We start from the raw sequence: 20,065 nt of genomic DNA on the forward strand, positions 1-20,065 counted from the left end.
CCCATTCTTTCCTGCTCTTTCTTTCTTCCCCCTATTTTCACTGGCCTTGCCTACATCCCCATACTCTTCATTCCTTAGGATTCATTAGAGAAGCAGCATGGCTCAGTGGAAAGAGCCCGGGCTTTGGAGTCAGAGGTCATGGGTTCAAATCCCGCCTCCGCCAATTGCCAGCTGTGTGACTTTGGGCAAATCACTTAACTTCTCTGTGCTTCAATTACCTCATCCGTAAAATGGGGGATTAAGACTGTGAGCCCCCCGTGGGGCAGCCTGATCACCCTGTAACCTCCCCAGCGCTTAGAACAGTGCTTTGCACATAGTAAGCGCCTAATAAATGCTCTCACTATTATTCCTTACTGGAAAATAAGACTTTGACTTAGAGCTTATTCCTAGATTTCAAGACTGGGAAAACAGAGAGCAATATGAACAATTCTGCGAAAGCCACCCAACTTGCCGGGGCAATTGGTGCAATGCTGCTGCTGATTAAAAAAAAGGCGAGTATTACAAAGAACGCCTTTTGCGGAGTTACTTTAATTACAAAGAACGGTGATAGCGAGAGTAATTTGTGATCACGTACACGCTACTGTCCCCTACCCAAACCTCCGATGAAGCACTCGATTGTAGACTAAGCATAGAGAGACATAAAGGAGACTGGTATTGTAAAATCAAAACCAATATATTGTAAAGCTCATACAAGACGTAAGTTTAGAAAAACGAAGTGCTGTTCGCTGCAACTCAAAACTTCATTCAGTTGAGGATTATCCGCAAGCTGATAATATAACCGTGCTCCTTAACTCCGTGCTGATCTTACGGAGATCAGCGGTTGTTGGTTTTCATTGTTGGGGTCGCTACCTTGATTTGGGGGAGGTTAAGACCACCAAAAGTGCATTACATATTCCAAGGAAATGAATGCATTTTCCTCTTCTTCTTTTGTAATGAATTGTTAGTCAAAGACCACTTAAGAAATGCCCTTTGTGATTCAAGTGTCAGAAGATAAGTTTTTATAAGCAGCGTGGCTCAGTGGAAAGAGCCCGGGCTTTGGAGTCAGAGGTCATGGGTTCAAATCCCGGCTCTGACAATTGTCAGCTGTGTGACTTTGGGAAAGTCACTTAACTTCTCTGTGCCTCAGTTACCTCATCTGTAAAATGAGGATTACGACTGTGAACCTCCCGTGGGACAACCTGATCACTGTATAACCTCCCCAGGGCTTAGAACAGTGCTTTGCACATAGTAAGTGCTTAATAAATGCCATTATTATTATTATTATTCCTTGAATAATTTACATAGACAATTTGTTCTTGAACCATCTGTTGAAAATGATCAGAGAGGAGGTAAAGCCAATAACCCTATTTTCCTCCAATCTATCGGGGTAGTAAATGGATCCTAATCGCATGGAGCATTTTGAATGATTGCTATTTCCTAAGTTGAGCATCTGGTGAGTACAAATCAAATAAATAAGGCTTTGCTGCCTAGAAATGATGTTTTAAATATTTTTTAATGGGGGTTTGCTGGGAGAATAGTTTCCTAACTCTCATAATCACCAAGTGGGGACCGTTATAATTATTCATTCTTTGATGATTCACAGCTTCCATGGATTCTAAGAGCATTTGATGCATTTTCCAACACACAGAAGGGAAAATACAGTGTTTCAGGGCACCAGGTATCTTGTAAACCAGTCTTTCATCAACCGTTCAACAGCCTATTCAAGTCAGGGAGCTTTGGGCGATTTCAGAATTGGCAATGCTGGTAGTATAATCTGATTGTTAACATCTTGTGGTCTTCAACACTCTCCCTATAGAGAGGTGTAATATCAAACTGATGGCTGTGTAGCATCCAAGGCTATTTTAAGGAAAAACTTGAGTTAAAAGCGAAGACCTGGATGATTCCCAGCATTTCTTCTAAAAATGGAAACTGGCTCTTTGATAATATACTCCTTGACAAGGGGACAAGGATAACTCCTACAGGAGAGTTTAGGAAAAAAAAAAAACATAAAAAATGGGAAGTCTTGCTTTTGTTATACAATTATCTCTACTGAGGAAAGGGCAAGATAAAACAGGTTTACACTGCAACAAGCGGTTTTATAGTAGATATATGAAAAAGCTTCCCATCTAAAAAGTTTGGTAAGTATTGAAATAGGTTTTCGAAAGGGATAAATGGGCATCCTTCTTTCCAGAGTGGAGGAAGGGGAATGAATTAGATGATCTCTCGAGAACTTTCCTAACCTTATGAGTTTATAAATAGCTTCTTCACTCTGGACTGCAACTTTTAAAAGGCTACTTTGGGATAGATTGAATTACTGAGGAAGAATTTCTGGTAGTCAGACCCATCTCATCCCATGACTAGAGGGCCTATGTTTAATCTTTTGAGACAGAAAGGAAAGCTAATAACCTCCAGATTACTCTCCTGCCTACTGGTTAGCATTTAGAGTCCTGCCCATCACCCTCAGCAATAACAATAATGGCCATTGCAATAATAAGCACGGTGTAAAGAGCTTGCAAATTCAGAGAACTTTAGAAACAATTTCCTGATCTTTGCCGGAACAGGCTTAAGTATTACTCCAATTCTGAAGGGCTGCGGCTGGATTTCTGTTTCTGTTGGTAAAAGTGTTATAAAAGCGAGCAACCACACTGTCCCTGTTAGAGCAGTTATCGCTGCTATAATAATAATAATAATGATGGCATTTATTAAGCGCTTACTATGTGCAAAGCACTGCTCAAAGCGCTGGGGAGGATACAAGGTGATCAGGTTGTCCCACGGGGGGCTAACAGTCTTAATCCCCATTTTACAGATGAGGTACTGAGGCCCAGAGAAGTTAAGTGACTTGCCCAAAGTCACACAGCTGACAATTGGTGGAGCCGGGGTCTGAACCGAGCTAGCTCTCTTCCTCCCTTCAAGGCCCTACTGAGAGCTCACCTCCTCCAGGAGGCCTTCCCAGACTGAGCCCCTTCCTTCCTCTCCCCCTCGTCCCCCTCTCCATCCCCCCATCTTACCTCCTTCCCTTCCCCACAGCACCTGTATATATGTATATATGTCTGTACATATTTATTACTCTATTTATTTATTTTACTTGTCCATATCTATTCTATTTATTTTATTTTGTTAGTATGTTTGGTTTTGTTCTCTGTCTCCCCCTTTTAGACTGTCAGCCCACTGTTGGGTAGGGACTGTCTCTATATGTTGCCATCTTGTACTTCCCAAGCGCTTAGTACAGTGCTCTGCACACAGTAAGCGCTCAATAAATACGATTGATTGATTGATTGATTGATTGACCTCTGACTCCAAAGCCTGTGCTCTTTCCACTGAAGTATGGAATTTTTTTTTATCAAAAATTCATCTTGATGAATTTCTCTCCCTTCTTTTCGGCTCCGTTCTTCCCCCACTTACTCCTTGGCCATTTTAGAAAAGGGGAATCTAGTAACGTAGGAAGCCTGAAGGACTTCTTTACGATTATAACAGGGGCCAGTCCTCCATGCATTTATCTCCTATGACCGTTTCTCCATTCCCAGAAGTCAGGCATTTTTCCCGTATCACAATCTCAATTCCTTCTGGTAGGCAACACGCCGTGGGTCCAGGCAGGCTGAGGGATGATTCTCTTTCTCCACGTAAAATCGTGTAAGGATACTACATAATGGACGGGTTCAGCAGGAGTCGGCAGAGAAGCAGCATCGTCTAGTGGATAGAGGGCAGGCTTCGGAGTCAGAGAAACTGAGGAAAAGACCACCCTCCAAACTTTATATGATACGATAGGGTCAGTTGAGACGACCTCCTGATAGGCGGAGTTTCTTTACTTTCTTTAGTTTACTTTCTTTAGTTTCTTCACACCGTCTTTTAGACTGTGAGCCCACTGTTGGGTAGGGACTGTCTCTATACGTTGCCAGCTTGTACTTCCCAAGCGCTTAGTACAGTGCTCTGCACACAGTAAGTGCTCAATAAATACGATTGATTGGTTTACCCACTGCATGGGGCCCGCCGTAGAATGCATTCATTCAATCGTATTTATTGAGTGCTTACTGGGTAATCTGACTTGGCCAAAGAAGCAGCAGCAAGCCTGGGAGTTGGAAGGACCTGGGTTCTAATCCTGGCTCCCCCACTTGTCATTCATTCATTCATTCAGGGAAGCAGCGTGGTTCAGTGGAGAGAGCCCGGGCTTTGGAGTCCGAGGTCGTGGGTTCAGGAGGCCTTCCCAAACTGAGTCCCCTCCTTCCTCTCCCTCCCCATCCCCCCGGCCTTACCTCCTTCCCCTCCCCACAGCACCTGTATATATGTGTATATGTTTGTACGTATTTATTACTCTATTTTATTTGTACATATTTATTCTATTAATTTTATTTTGTTGATATGTTTTGTTTTGTTCTCTGTCTCCCCCTTCTAGCCTGTGAGCCCGCTGTTGGGTAGGAACCATCTCGATGCATTGCTGACTTGTACTTCCCAAGTGCTTAGTACAGTGCTCTGCACACAGTAAGCGCTCAATAAATACGATTGAATGAATGAATGAATGAAATGCCACCTCTGCCGATTGTCAGCTATATGACTTAGGGCAAGTCACTTAACTTCTCTGGGTCTCAGTTACCTCATCTGGAAAATGGGGAAGAAGACTGTGAGCCCCCCATGGGACAACCTGATCACCTTGTAACCTCCCCAGCGCTTAGAACAGTGCTTTGCACATAATAAGCGCTTACTAAATGCCATCATTATTCATTCATATTTACTGAGCGCTTACAGTGTGCAGAGCTCTGTACTAAGCATTTGGGATGTACAAATCGACAACATATAGAGACGGTCCCTACCCAACAACGGGCCCACAGTCTAGAAACAGCCTCCTTGGGCAAGTCACTTAACTTCCCTGTGTTTCAGTTACCTTATCTGTAAAATACGGATTAAGACTTTGAGCCCCTTGTGGGACATGGACTGTGTCCAACCTAATCAGCTTTTACCCCAGTGCTTAATACAGTGTTTGGCACATAGTAAGTGCTTAACAAAAAACATTTACAAAATAAAAAGTAGGGTTGGGGGGGGGGGGGTCTACATGGGCTGTCCGGTAGGTGCCTCTGGCCACTGGAGCCCTAAGATTGGACTCGTGGAAGTTCCCTGGAGTTGATCAAACAATCACATCTGCCACACTGCTGGTCCTGGCTAAAAGTTGCCAGGAAAAGTGAATGGAGACAAAAAAAAAAAATGCACCCGGGCAGGTGGGAAAAAGGTTAACTGTACCCTGGAACCCAAAGGGAGATTTTGTCTCTTTATCTTTACGGGGAGAACCGACAACATGGAACCCAGAGATAGACAGATAAAGTGAAATCTGAGCTTCTGAGCTGGAAGTGAAGGGCCAGCATCACCAAACTAGCACATCCAAAAGGGAGGAGTTTAAATATAACAGCTGTCTGCCCTGTTTAAACTGGCATTCAAGCAAAGCCTACAAGTACCAATTATGTAGCTCTTTCTAGGTTACGATAAAAGAGTACGATAGTGAATTTGGGGACTTCTTGTGGAAATGTTTCTCATTTCTGGTCCTAAGTGGTGCTAAACTTTCAAGCCTCCGGAATAGTAAATTCCTACCCAATAATTTCCAGAATGGAATCCATTTTGTCAAGTGAGCTCTCAGGCCCGGAGAACATCAAAAACTAACCCAAAGAGGGCTAAAATAACAAAGGATAGCATCGAAGATGGGCTCCTACTCCTGCAGGAGCTAAGAAGTAAAAATATAAAAATAAAGAACTGCTAAATGCGTTAAAGGCAAACTGAATTAAGAGCAACATGGGTCGGAGGAGCCCAGTCAAGCTCTTCTGGGTTTGGAGGAGAGAGGAGCATTCCTCTTCTCCCCTCTCCTTTTTCTCTTTGCCACCGAGCTTTCCCATCATGGCCATCAGCCCAGGATTTTTGTTCCGCCCTCTATCAATTAGCACAACAAAAATTCTCCGAGGAAATGTTCCAAAAACAACCATGTGGCCAACAGCTTCTATGTGGCTGCCTGGCAACTTGTGCGTGGTTCCACTCTGAGCCTACCTTATATCCATTGTCGAGAATTTCCCAATTGGAAGTTAGTCATTTGGCCAGCCCCGGAGCAAAGATACACACAATTCCTTATTATCCCATTCTCAGTTCTCTTTGAACACGCTTGGGTTCACGGGGGCAGAGAGGTGAGTCTCATCTATCTCACTGCTGACCGCTCACGCATGTCCTCCCTCTTCATATCCGACAGTTATCGTCCCCCACCTTCAAAGCCTTAATGAAGGCCTATCTTCTCCTAAAGGCCTTCCCTAATCCCTCTTTCCCTTTTCTTCCACTCCCTTCTGAGTTGCCCTAACCAGCTCCCTTTATTCATCCCCTCTCCCAGCCCCGCAGCACCATGTAGCTATCCGTAATTGTATTTATTTATATTAACGTCTGTCTCCCCTCTAGACTGTAAGCTCAAGGTGGACACTGTACTCTCCCAAGCACTTAGGACAGTGCTCCGCAAACAGTAAGTGCTCAATAAATATGATTGACTGACTGACTGATAATAAAAAAGGGGTAACGAAATCCCAGGAATGAGAAGTATAGCAAAAGCAAAATGGAAGCCTGGGCAATTATTTCTGTGAATTCAGGTAGTTGATAACATCTACTTCTAATTCACAGTAGGAAGAAAGTGGTTTATTGCAAGAGAATGGTAGCGTCGAGGCCAGCCATCGGGCGAGCTGTTGGATAAAGCTGAATTTGGGTCAGATTGGTCCTACATGTCTCTTCTTCAAATCCCCGTGCCATGCGGGATACAGAAAGTATTACTTGGCCATGCAGTTGCAGAAATCCTACTGGGAAGATGAGTCCCAGCAACCATACGGCGAAACGGTCGTTACCACAGATCTTTCATCGGCACGCTCCCCTTTCTCCACCTTTCCGCGTATTCCCCTCTGTAGCCTGGGCGTAAAATCGGGCCCGGTCGCGGGAGACAGGGCGGATACGTGACCCATTTTCCGAAGCCTGTATGGGGACCCGAGCATGGGCCAATCCACACTCAAAATTGCTAAATATAGTTCCACGGTTAAGAGCCCAGTGTGAGTTTCTAATCTGACACCTGCACTCCTGTGCAGTCGATCCCTAAAAGTTAATTGTAAAGCTACTGGTCAGGATTTACCTGGCCTTCTGATCTTTCGCTATAGATGGATGCTTAGTTCCAATGCTGCAAATATTCAGCGTAGCATACGTTCGGTTAGACCGAAGCCTAAATGTGTACAGGAAGGTGAAAGATGCCAAGCAAAATCCAAACTGAAATTAAAACGAGACCGAAGCCTCTACGTGACTTCCCATGGGCTCTTCTGCTTGTTCATCTTTTTTTCCCAGATTTCTCTTTGCCTGGGGCTGGAAGCCAGCAGTAGGGATCTATTATAATATTTATCTTTGGAGAAAGATGCATATGAAGCTAAATGAATTCTTAAATGAGTTACAGTACGTCAATTCCATGCTAATAGAAAACTTAGCAATTAATACAGACTCCCAGGCATCTAGTCATAAAGCTGGGTAACTTACAGAGGGAATAGTTAGAGCTGATGAAAATTCCAATAATAGTCATGGAGACATTTTCTAATTATTATTGGGATAACAAGCATTTTTCATCTTTCTAAGCACACTGATTCTCTAACAACAGTAACAATAATGACATCTGTTAAGCGCTTACTAAGGGCCAACCACTATGTTAAGCGCCGGGATAGATAAAGGATAATCAGATCAGACTGACCCACACAGATCTCTAAGCGGGAGGGAGACTAGGTATATAATCCCCGTTTAACAAATGAATAAATTGAAGTACGGAGAAGTGACTTTTTTTTTTTAGTATTTGTTAAGCACTTACTATGTGCCAAGCGCTGTCTAAGCGCTGGAGTAGATGCAAAGCCTTCATTCATTCATTCAATCGTATTTATTGAGCGCTTACTGCATGCAGAGCACTGTACTAAGCATTTGGGAAGTACAAGTTGGCAACATATAGAGACGGTCCCTACCCAACAGTGGGCTCACAGTCTAGAAGGGGGAGACAGAGAACAAAACAAAACATATTAACAAAATAAAATAAATAGAATAAATGTGTACAAATAAAATAAATAAATATTTATTCAAATATTTATTCAATTCAATTTATTCAAATGTATTCCCTTCAAAGCCCTACTGAGAGCTCACCTCCTCCAGGAGGCCTTCCCAGACTGAGCCCCCTCCTTCCTCTCCCTGTCCTCCCCATCCCCGCCGCCTTACCTCCTTCCCCTCACCACAGCACCTGTATATATGTTTGTACATATTTATTACTCTATTTATTTTACATGTACATATTTATTCTATTTATCTTGTTAATATGTTTTGTTTTGTCGTCTGTCTCCCCCTTCTAGACTGTGAGCCCGCTGTTGGGTAGGGACCGTCTCTGTATGTTGCCAACTTGTACTTCCCAAGCGCTTAGTCCAGGGCTCTGCACACAGTAAGTGCTCAATAAATACGATTGAATGAATGAATGAAATGCAAGGTAGTCTGGTTGTCCCACACGGGGCTCCCAGACTTAATCCCCATTTGACAGATGAGGGAACTGAAGCACAGAGACTGTGAGCCCACTGTTGGGTAGGGACTGTCTCTATATGTTGCCAACTTGTACTTCCCAAGCGCTTAGTACAGTGCTCTGCACACAGTAAGTGCTCAGTAAATACGATTGATGATGATGATGATGAAGTGACTTGCCCAGAGTCACAAAGCTGATAAATGGCAGAGCCAGGATTAGAACCCACGACCCCATGCCCGGGCTCTTTCCGTTAATAATAATAATAATGATGGCATTTGTTAAGCGCTTACTATGTGCAATGCACTGTTCTAAGCGCTGGGGAGGTTACAAGGTGATCAGGTTGTCCCACGATTCGAATCCTGGTCTCCTGTCAATTCTGTGCTCCTTCCATTAATCAATCAATCGTATTTATTGAGCGCTTACTGTGTGCAGAGCACTGTACTAAGCGCTTAGTACATTAGCCCACAGTGCTTCCCAAACTGAGCCCTTTCCTTCCTCTCCCCCTCGTCCCCCTCTCCATCCCCCCATCTTACCTCCTTCCCTTCCCCACAGCACCTGTATATACGTATATATGTTTGGGCGCATTTATTACTCTATTTATTTTACTTGTACACATCTATTCTATTTATTTTATTTTGTTAACATGTTTTGTTTTGTTCTCTGTCTCCCCCTTCTAGACTGTGAGCCCGCTGTTGGGTAGGGGACCGTCTCTAGATGTTGCCAACTTGTACTTCCCAAGCTCTTAGTACAGTGCTCTGCACGCAGTAAGCGCTCAATAAATACGATTGATGATGATGTTGCGGACTTGTCCTTCCCAAGCACTTAGTACAGTTCTCTGCACACAGTAAGCGCTCAATAAATACGATTGATTGATTGATTGATTGATTGATTAAAACATACAAAATTCCACTCCGAGCCCTGTGGCGGATCACCACTCCAGGAGCAGCGTTCCGGGCTGTAGTGGGCACAGGGTAAACTAGGAACCGTTGGATTTTTCCAGTCGGCTTCACTCCAGGGGCAGCGTTCCAGGCTGTAGTGGGCACAGGGTAAACTAGGAACCGTTGGATTTTTCCAGTCGGCTTCAGCCATGCCTGACCTTTCCAGGCCTGCTGCAAAATGGGAAGTTGCTCAGACTACGGGCAGGCCTTTCTCAATTCTGTGCCAGCTGGAGGAAACCGTCCTATGGCTCCTCAGCGCTCTTCTAGCAGCGTGGCTCAGTGGAAGGAGCCCGGGCTTTGGAGTCACGGGTCACGGGTTCAAGTCCCGGCCTCGCCACTTGTCAGCCGTGTGACTTCGGGCAAGTCACTTCACTCCTCTGGGCCTCAGTTACCTCATCTGGAAAAGGGGGATTAAGACTGTGAGCCCCCCGCGGGACAACCTGATCACCGTGTAACCTCCCCAGCGCTTAGAACAGTGCTTTGCACATAGTAATTAGAACCCATTTATTTATTTTGTTAGTATGTTTGGTTTGGTTTGGTTTGGTTCTCTGTCTCCCCCTTTTAGACTGTGAGCCCACTGTTGGGTAGGGACTGTCTCTAGATGTTGCCAACTTGTACTTCCCAAGCGCTTAGTACAGTGCTCTGCACACAGTAAGCGCTCAATAAATACAATTGATTAATTGATTGATAGTAAGCACTTAATAAATGCTATCATTATTATTATTATTATTATTATTCTAGGATTCCAATATTTCAGGGCTGGACCGGGCTCGGCCAAGCCAGGTCGAACGGAGCTGAGATGTGATTAGTTGCTCGGGTCTGCTGGGGTCAGAGTCTTAGCTTATCATCTAGCAGCCTATCCCGGGGCCACCTGAACTGGTACAAGTTTCAGCTCTGCATCGTCCCCTTCCAGACATCTAGACGTGGAACGGAAAAAAAACAACAACCTACAAAACTTCAACTCCCTCTCTCCCTCTCTACAGACTGGCCCGGTTCGGAAGGAAGAACTTCATCTGTCGCAACGACTTGAAAATGACAGCAGAGTGAGTCCAGCTGATGTGTTTCGGAGGTGTTAAGGAGCTCTGCAATCCCAGACTACTGAATTGTAAAGGTTTTTGTCTGCGGGGGATGCCGTATAGCCCTTTTTTTAAGCTTGCTTCTCTTAACCCCAACATACTAACTACTATGTTAAAGGAAACACTTTAAACAAGTGGTAACACAGTTTTTCAATGGATCTGTTCAAGGCCCTCACTGTTGGTACTACTGCTTTGGCCCTTGACTTTACCGATTAAAGCCCCCGTAGGCGGCTGTGGTAGAAATGCTTTAGGAAGCGAATGTGGCCATCGATGGTAGATCCACATCTCACAGTCAGAATGAAGGTCACCCACTACCCACTACAGTCCTTGCGGTTCAGAAGGAAGAACTTCATCTATCGCAACGACTTGAAAATGACAGCAGAGTGAGTCCAGGTGAGGTGTTTTGGAGGTGTTCAGGAGCTCTGCAATCCCAGACTACTGAATTGTAAAGGTTTTTGTCTGCGGGGGATGCCATATAGCCCTTTTTTTAAGCTTGCTTCTCTTAACCCCAACATACTAACTAGTATGTTAAAGGAAACACCTTTAAACAAGTGGTAACGCAGTTTTTCAATGGATCTATTCAAGGCCCTCACTGTTTGTACTACTGCTTTGGCCCTTGACTTTACGGATTAAAGCCCCCATAGGTGGCTGTGGTAGAAATGCTTTAGGAAGCGAATGTGGCCATCGATGGTAGATCCACATCTCACAGTCAGAATGAAGGTTACCCACTACAGTCCCTGCGGTTCAGAAAGAAGAACTTCATCTATCGCAACGACTTGAAAATGACAGCAGAGTGAGTCCAGGTGAGGTGTTTTGGAGGTGTTCAGGAGCTCTGCAATCCCAGACTACTGAATTGTAGAGGTTTTTGTCTGCGGGGGATGCCGTATAGCCCTTTTTTTAAGCTTGCTTCTCTTAACCCCAACATACTAACTACTATGTTAAAGGAAACACTTTAAACAAGTGGTAACGCAGTTTTTCAATGGATCTGTTCAAGGCCCTCACTGTTTGTACTACTGCTTTGGCCCTTGACTTTACGGATTAAAGCCCCTGTAGGCGGCTGTGGTAGAAATGCTTTAGGAAGCGAATGTGGCCATCGATGGTAGATCCACATCTCACAGTCAGAATGAAGGTTACCCACTACCATTTTTCCAGGAATTAGTTTTGAAAAAGCTTACAGTCCTCCAAAACCCCCAAATTATTATTTTTTTGAAAAGCACAGCTGAAATTTTCATCGATATTTTCACTGGGCTTAAGTCCGTTTTCAAATCCATCACAATTCCGTCACTGTCAATTTGGGTCAACTTAGTTCATTTTTGTGATGAACTGCCAATAATAATAATAATAATAATAATAATAATGGCATTTATTAAGCGCTTACTATGTGAAAAGCACTGTTCTAAGCGCAATACAGTTGATACAGCCAAAAAGTATATTTTCCCAACGTGTTTTGGCTAGATCCTGAGGCAGAAATCTAGAATATTCTTTCAATAATGCAACTCTGTCAGAATTTAGAACGGTGTCAGAAAAAAACAATTTTGCATGTGCATATGGAGTCGGAGCAGGAAGTACTACAACACGTTTTCCTTAACTCGGGATTCTACAGGAACGTCCTGCTGCCCTCTTTATAAGAGAACTAAGTGACTCTCCATTATTGTCAGCTGAATCAAATCTATTTTAGAATGTGATATTTTGAGGGTTTGGCCATTTTCAAATGTACCATAAATATTATTTTTGCTTGGAGGGCTGCCGTTTTTTTCTTTTCTGTAAAAAGAGGTTACTGACACCTATGATCAGATTTTGCTGCTCTCCGAATGCAAGTGTTATCGTTCTTTCCATGCTACACTTCAAAACCAAGAATAGGCTATTTTTCAGTTTTGGATCGATGCTGGTGTCCAGCCCCCATAATGTTGTACGGCTACTTTAACGTCGCTTTGTAGACCACAAGTCACAGAGTTGTTTGAGCCCACTGTTGGGTCAGGACCGTCTCTAGATGTTGCCAACTTGTACTTCCCAAGTGCTTAGTACAGTGCTCTGCACACAGTAAGTGCTCAATAAACACGATTGATTGATTGATTTACCTCTCTGCGTCTTATGCTGAAACATCTGCCCTGCAGGTAGTACTGGATGGAAGTCATAAAAATGAAAGTTAAAATAAACCCACTTATTTGAACCTAATCGTGTCCAGATTAAAAAAAGAAGACAAAAATAATTCCCAGAATCACATTTTTTTTAAACACCCCAATCTACAAATTGGTAATGCTGTTTGGAAAACGCTTCTACTGGATGCTTAAATTTTCCAAAACTGGGTGGGTCCACCAAAGGGCAAGATATATTTTTGGAATGGATTCCTGGGCCAAAAATGTTCTTTTGTGATAACTGGTATGAGAAAAACCCAACTTTATGTACCAAGCTAGCAAAATGAATGCTTCTGGGGTCTTATGCTAGTTCCTCCTACAGCCTACTGAGATACCCTGACATTAATACCGCCACCTGAATCCAGTTTTTCAAATCCTTCATCGTCATCATCAATCGTATTTATTGAGCGCTTACTATGTGCAGAGCACTGTACTAAGCGCTTGGGAAGTACAAACTGGCAACATATATTGGCAATATATTGGCAACAAACTTCACACTGCTGCCACCCTGGATAATCTCAACTATCTTTTAGAGAGTACAGACAGACTGGCAGCTTGGTTAGGAAAGCAAGGCACAACTCAAAGAATTCCCAGGCAATGGCTCTTCATTGAATTGTCTCCCGGACCAATCGGGAGACGCTGGGCCCTCAATCTTGGGGCAAAATAATCTGGATCTGTTCTAACACCGATGGCTTTCGGTCCATTTCAAAATGTCCCGGTGAGATTTCCTGTTTGTCGGTCTACCTTGGGCTAAATTACAAATGCAATCAGGGACATGATGCCGCGAAAAAGTATGCGGCCTCGGTACGTGCCGCGTGTGAGGGTGGAAGAAGGAACTGAGTGTGGATTTTGTGCCAGGTACACTCGCCACTGTTTTTAAAATTGATCTATCCAAGTCGTACTTTCTATTATCTAGAATTTGGAAAGACAAAGTGTGATGATGATGATGATGATAATAATAATACAATAATAATACAGCATCTGTGGACTGCCTGAAAAGCAAACAAATGGATTAAACCAAAGTGGCCTTTGGAAGGCCAAATGACTCGACTTAGATTAGCATATTTTGGATGCATAATCAGGAAGATTAATTCTCTGGAGAAGACACTAATGCTAGGATCAGTCCAGGGAAAACGTGGAAGAGGCAGACCAGCGGCTAGAGGGATAGAGACCATAACAATGATAACAGAAGAACCGTTAGAAAGGTTGCGGATTATGGCAGAGGACGGGATGTTCTGGAGAAAGCATATCCACGGAGTCGTTATGAATCGGTAATGACTCAACGACACTTAATAATAATAATAAGTGAAGAGCTACGTGCCAAGCACTGTCCTAAGTACTGAGAGATAGCTACAAGATCATTAGATCATACGCAGTCCCCGTATCACATGAGTCTCACCAGAACAGATATTCAATCCCCATTTTCTGAATGAGGAAATGGAAGCACAAAATAAATTAAGTGACTTGCCCAAGGTCATGCAGCAAGAAAGTGGCAGAACTAGAATTAGAATTCAGGTCCTTGATTCCCAGGCCCATGCTCTTACACTACGCCGTGCTGCTTATTGTAATGCAGAAGGTTTAATTTTTTTCCCCAGAGACAGTTTAAACAAGCAAATGGAGATGGGTACTTTATATTTAGAAAAATTTTATAGTGAGAAAAATTTTCTCTTACTCTTTTCTTGCCTATCACAGCGCCATTCACATTTGCTCCAGTGCCATCCACCAATAAAGTTTCTGTAAAACATTGAGACATAAATTTTAAACAGAATGCGTGTGTGCAGGCATATATATACATCTCTCTGTATATTTCAAAATGATTAATAAATGAACTGGTAGCTAGTAGTCTTTAACTTGAATCACTGTTAAGCCCTATAGCTGGAGCCACGGCAAATGGTTGCCTGGCTGCAGCGGATTACGTTCCCTGCTTCCTGAGCAGTGGTGAATTTGACGGGAAAACTCGCTTCCCACGGTGTTTGCTAAATTTAAATGTTAATTTCCTCTGGGATGATGATTTTGCATGAGGATTGACCATAAATTAAGAAACAGTGCGGAAAGTTGTGGTTTGTCCTCCTCGAGTTCACCACCGCCCAGGATGGCCAGGTCGCGAAGTTGCTACTCCCAGCAATGACTGGTTACGGATCCTTCCAAATAATAATAATAATAATAATAATGATGGTATTTAAGCGCTTACTATGTGCAAAGCACTGTTCTAATGACACTGACTTAAAGAGTGATCTACCCAGATCTTTTTTTTACAATCATCCAGAAGAGGGGAATACAAATCTTTGTGTGATAAGATGCTTTCTCTTCAAAATGGCTTCTCCATGTGCCCTAGAATGACCTAATCTATGAATACTTAGAGAATATAAAGATCTTGTTCTTTCCAGATGACTTTATGGCAAGGTCTAGTTTAGAAAAAATAACTCTACCTTGGGGTACAGAACGGTTAGGGAAGTTATTCTGTTTGCACTCAAAACTAAACTGAAACACCAAAGCCTCGGGAATAAATCTCTGAAAACCCAAGTGGAGAATAGTTATAGAGGACTTAAGCGCATTTAGAAGAGTGGTGGATGGAATGATATGACTGGATAAAATCGGCACCGAATGGGAGAAATTTTTCCGTACGGAGTTCTGGAGAGGACCCCCTTTCATTTGAAGAGAGCAGAGCCATGTTGTCGGAGGGAATTAAGCCACATTTCACTTTCAGGGACAGAAGACAAGATTTTAAGGAGAGATTTCTAGCACCAGGGCTAGCTTCAGGGTTCTGGGTCCCGAAGCACCAAACTTTCGTGGGGAGGGCCAAATATAGAAGAGTTAAGATACATTCAGCGTTAAAAAAAAATTAAATAATAATGATAATAATAATAATGACATTTATTAAGCACTTACTATGTGCAAAGCACTGTTCTAAGCGCTGGGGAGGTTACAAGGTGATCAGGTTGTCCCACGGGGGGCTCACAGCCTTAATCCCCATTTTACAGATGAGGTAACTGAGGCACAGAGAAGTTAAGTGACTTGCCCAAAGTCACACAGCTGACAATTGGCAGAGCCGGGATTTGAACCCATGACCTCTGACTCCAAAGCCCGGGCTCTTTCCATTGAGCCACGCTGCTCCTCTTGAATGCTCCGAGTTAAAAGTCCGTGACTTCCAACTGCTAAACTCCCCTCTAGCCACCTCTATCATGCCCTAGAACTGGAAGTCAAAACCGGGAAAGATATTTGGAATTTATCGGAGCCTATCAAAACGTAAAAGCGCTTTCAGGGTAGGGAACATCCTGTTCAATGCTCCACTTACAGCAGGGGTTCAGTGCGTGCGATCGATGGCCGTAATTGTCCCTGGGTGCTGATAGAGGGTGCCTGTTACTGGAATGGATGAGCAGTGTATAGTCAAACTTAAAAAAACTGTGATTATGAACATTTATTTTAAGTAATGGACCACATTTAATTCATAGGGGAAAAATGGCTCGTTTTCCGTTTTGAGTGCGAACTATGATACCATGCGTAACATACAGACTCCCACTTCTTCACATGTAGTCACTTTGAAAACCAATTGGAAATTTAGGTGTCTTTCAGGCATTTCCTTTAGGGGGCTGAGCATTTTCCATGCTTAATTTCAGTCTCAAAATGAATTTGTTTGAAGAATTCCACTATGATTGAATATACTGTCTTTGAGTGGTGACGGTATTAAGGAGTTTAATCTCTAGGAAATGATGAAAACATTTCTTCCACCTGGCTAGCAAAAAAAAAGAGGGAATCTTAAATGGTATTCTTTCCGCGAACTGGCTTATCACGGTGCAAAATTTCTGTTGAACGGTTGCCCAATGAAAGGGACCACCAGAGTATTAAATATATTTGCCTCGACCACAGAAATACCCCTCCCCAATTTCTGAGGAGGACATACGTGATTACTTTTCATAAGAAGTGATAGCCGCCCACCTTGACAGAAAAGAGGACGGGGATGGCAAAGAAGGGTGAGGTGAGGTTCAGATGGGGAAAGTTGATTCATTAAGATGGACGGGGATCACGAGAAGGGTGAGAATGTGAAAAAACAGAAGGGAGGGGGACTATTTCATTGAGTGCCTATTGTGTCGGGCTCTTAGAAGAGTACAACAAAAGTACCAGACAGCAGATTCAAGTGTCCTCTTACCTTCCTCCTCTTCCTCCTCCTTCTCTTATTTCCAGACTGAATTCTTCTATAACCACGTAATAGCCCCACCTTTGCTTTAATGTCGTAAACATTGTTCAAAAATGTGGGGCAGCTATGCCGATTAAAACGGTGTTCACTGCAGCTGCCCATACTTCATTTTTCAATCCAGGGTGGGTTGGTTTTTTTTTTTTTGAAATGTGTGCTCTTGTAATTCACAAGAGGGACTCCACGCATAGTTTTAAATAGAAGACGGACTACGGAGATTACAATGGAGAAGATGGTAGCTACACACGATATGTGCATTTTTCTACTAACTCTAATTACTACAGGTTTATTTTTATAAAGTACAGCTCCTTTGGTTCTGGAAAACAGAAATGCATTTTTATCTAGGCAGGATAAAGAAGAAAAACCAGTTAATTGTACCTTGTTTGGTTTGACAGCACATGTCCAATCTTTGCTCACAAGAAAACGCATATAACAGGCTTGCCTCTTGCATGGCACTTTCATACCACTGCTTTTCAGATTTGCATTCTTCCGCCTGTGGAAACACGCAAACGCGGATCGGTTTCTTCGTTCTCTTAAATCTTTATGTGCCAGGAAACCTAAAGGGAAAAAAAATCCCCTGCCTTTGGAGGCAGTTGGGGGAATCTTGGCCGCTAGCAGCATCAGTCGGCCAATCAATCAATTGTATTGATTGGGAAGGTTGGCGCGGGAGCTGATGTGAAGGAATACTACGCTCCCAGGGACGGGGTCTGTGCTTAATTCAGTCAATCAGTGGCATTTATTGAGCACTTACGGTGTGCTGTACTAAGCGCTTGGAAGAGTACAATACAACAGGGTAGGTGGGCACATTCCCGGCCCACAATGAGCTTACAGTCGAATTTCCATCTATATAGTCTTTCCCAGCACTTAGTACGGTGTTCTGCACACGGTAAACACTTAATATATATTAATTACTTTCCTACTCAGCTCTTTCACCAGTAAAAAGAGGTTCACAGCCTGTGCTCCTGAACCTTTAAGAGGAGAGGTCACAGTAGGAGCTTTAGGGGGTGGGACGGCCATTCATCAGGCCACCAGAAGTGGAGTGGCCTAGCATCTCTGCCCATTCTAGTTTCTCTTATCCTGAAATCCCCTCCCTTTCTTGCCCGGTTTCCCTCCCTCATTCTCTCCTTTCTACCTCCAGCAAAAATGAAGTTAAAGTGGTGTTTAGTCAGTAAATTCAGAGTTTTGTTGAGCTTCTTCATTGCTTGTGACTGGAGATTAGAGAGAGGATTTGTATTTATTATTTTATTTATTTATAAATATGACTGATGATGATGGGCTCACAGTCTAAAAGGGGGAGACAGAGAACAAAACCAAACATACTAACAAAATAAAATAAATAGAATAGATATGGCCAAGTAAAATAAATAAATAAAAACAAATAAAACAAATAAATAAATAAAATAAATAAATAATAAATAAAAATCCCCAACAATATCATCATCATCATCAATCGTATTTATTGAGCACTTACTGTGTGCAGAGCACTGTACTAAGCGCTTGGGAAGTACAAGTTGGCAACATAGCACCTGTATATATGTTTGTACATATTTATTACTCTATTTATTTATTTTACTTGTACATATCTATTCTATTTTATTTTGTAGTATGTTTGGTTTTGTCTCCCCCTTTTAGACTGTGAGCCCACTGTTGGGTAGAGACCGTCTCTATATGTTGACAATTTGTACTTCCCAAGCGCTTAGTACAGTGCCCAGCACACAGTAAGCGCTCAATAAATACGATTGATGATGATGATGATAACATATAGAACAATATTACTGCTCTACTCTGGTTAAAAGCTCTTATCTGATTCTAGGAAAACAGAGCATTAAGCAAAAAGAGCACTCAAACAAGGAATTGTTTCCCCTAGGAGATAATGTAAAGTGCACGAATGTGGTCCCAGAGTTTTACAAATGACCTAAGCAATATAAATACAATGCAAAAGTGAAGAACGACTATAATAAATACAATTACATGATGAAAAGGCAATGTAAATATGGACAAATAAGAGATTCGGAAACAGATTTTTTTCAAAGTGTATTTTTCATGCCCTATACGGCGAGAAAGGCACCTTGTGTTCATATCATTATCTATTATCTATGGGAAATCAATCTGTTGGCGTTGTCTAGTGCTGAATTGAAATGGACTCAAACCACCCTACCAAGTCAGTTAAAATATTTCAATATAAAATATAAAATATTTCAAAGGGGCGTGGGAGAGCTGTGTAAAATTGGATCAGTCCTGGGGCGAACATCGGGATTAATCCGGTGTTTGTTGAGTGAGCAGAGTTTTCCTTTTCCCATCACCAATGTATGCAGTCAGTCATTCAGTCAATGGTACTTATTGAGCGCTTACTGTGCGCTGTGCGCAGAGCGCTGTACTAAGCGCTCGGGAGAGAACAATATAACAGACACATTCTCTAGACCGTGAGCTCGTTTCTAGACAGAATGTGTCTGTTTTGTTTTTGTACTTCACTCACCCAAGAACTTAGTACAGTGCTTTGCACACAGTAAGTGCCCAATAAATATGATTGAATGATTGAATAAACAGTCCCTGCCCACAGCAAGCTTACAGTCTACGATTCGAAGCCACGTTACAGGGTGCAAAGAAGATGGTGGTGGTTGGGATTAGAAAAGCAATCAATCAATCAATCAATCGTATTTACTGAGCGCTTCCTGTGTACAGAGCACTGTACTAAGTGCTTGGGAAGTCCAAGTTGGCAACCTATAGAGACAGTCCCTACCCAACAGTGGGCTGTGAGTTTTTAGACTGCGAGCCCACTGTTGGGTAGGGACCGTCTCTATATATTGCCAACTTGGACTTCCCAAGCGCTTAGCACAGTGCTCTGCACACAGTAAGCACTCAATAAATATGACATGATGATGATGATGGGCTCACAGTCTAAAAGGGGGAGACAGAGAACAAAACCAAACGTACTAACAAAATAAAATAAATAGAATAGATATGGCCAAGTAAAATAAATAAAAACAAATAAAATAAATAAATAAATAAAATAAATAAATAATAAATAAAAAACAGGCAGCCACTCAACGGTCTTACTCGCATCAAAAGTTGCTCCGCAAGTTGCCATAAATGTGAAAAGATAAAAGGCTACACCCCACACCACTAGCACTCCCACTGATTTGTACTTCCCAAGCGCTTAGTACAGTGCTCTGCACATAGTAAGCGCTCAATAAATACGATTGATTGATTGACCA

The 20,065-nt window shown here is 42.7% G+C and overlaps 1 protein-coding gene across 4 annotated transcripts in view; it reads right to left on the bottom strand.

Moving 5' to 3' along the window:
• Positions 1 to 20,065, bottom strand: part of ZCWPW2 (zinc finger CW-type and PWWP domain containing 2) — a 134,304-nt gene that overhangs the window by 22,667 nt on the left and 91,572 nt on the right. For all 4 annotated transcript variants that reach the window (XM_038769778.1, XM_038769795.1, XM_038769787.1 and 1 more), the window contains 2 exons: positions 17,229 to 17,343; positions 14,331 to 14,392 (listed from right to left, as the gene is read on the bottom strand). In XM_038769778.1, coding sequence (XP_038625706.1) covers positions 14,331 to 14,392; positions 17,229 to 17,343 — 177 coding nt within the window. The remainder of the gene's footprint in view (positions 1 to 14,330; positions 14,393 to 17,228; positions 17,344 to 20,065) is intronic.

This window comes from Tachyglossus aculeatus, chromosome 2 (genome assembly GCF_015852505.1).
Source record: "Tachyglossus aculeatus isolate mTacAcu1 chromosome 2, mTacAcu1.pri, whole genome shotgun sequence".
Lineage (NCBI taxonomy): Eukaryota > Metazoa > Chordata > Mammalia > Monotremata > Tachyglossidae > Tachyglossus > Tachyglossus aculeatus.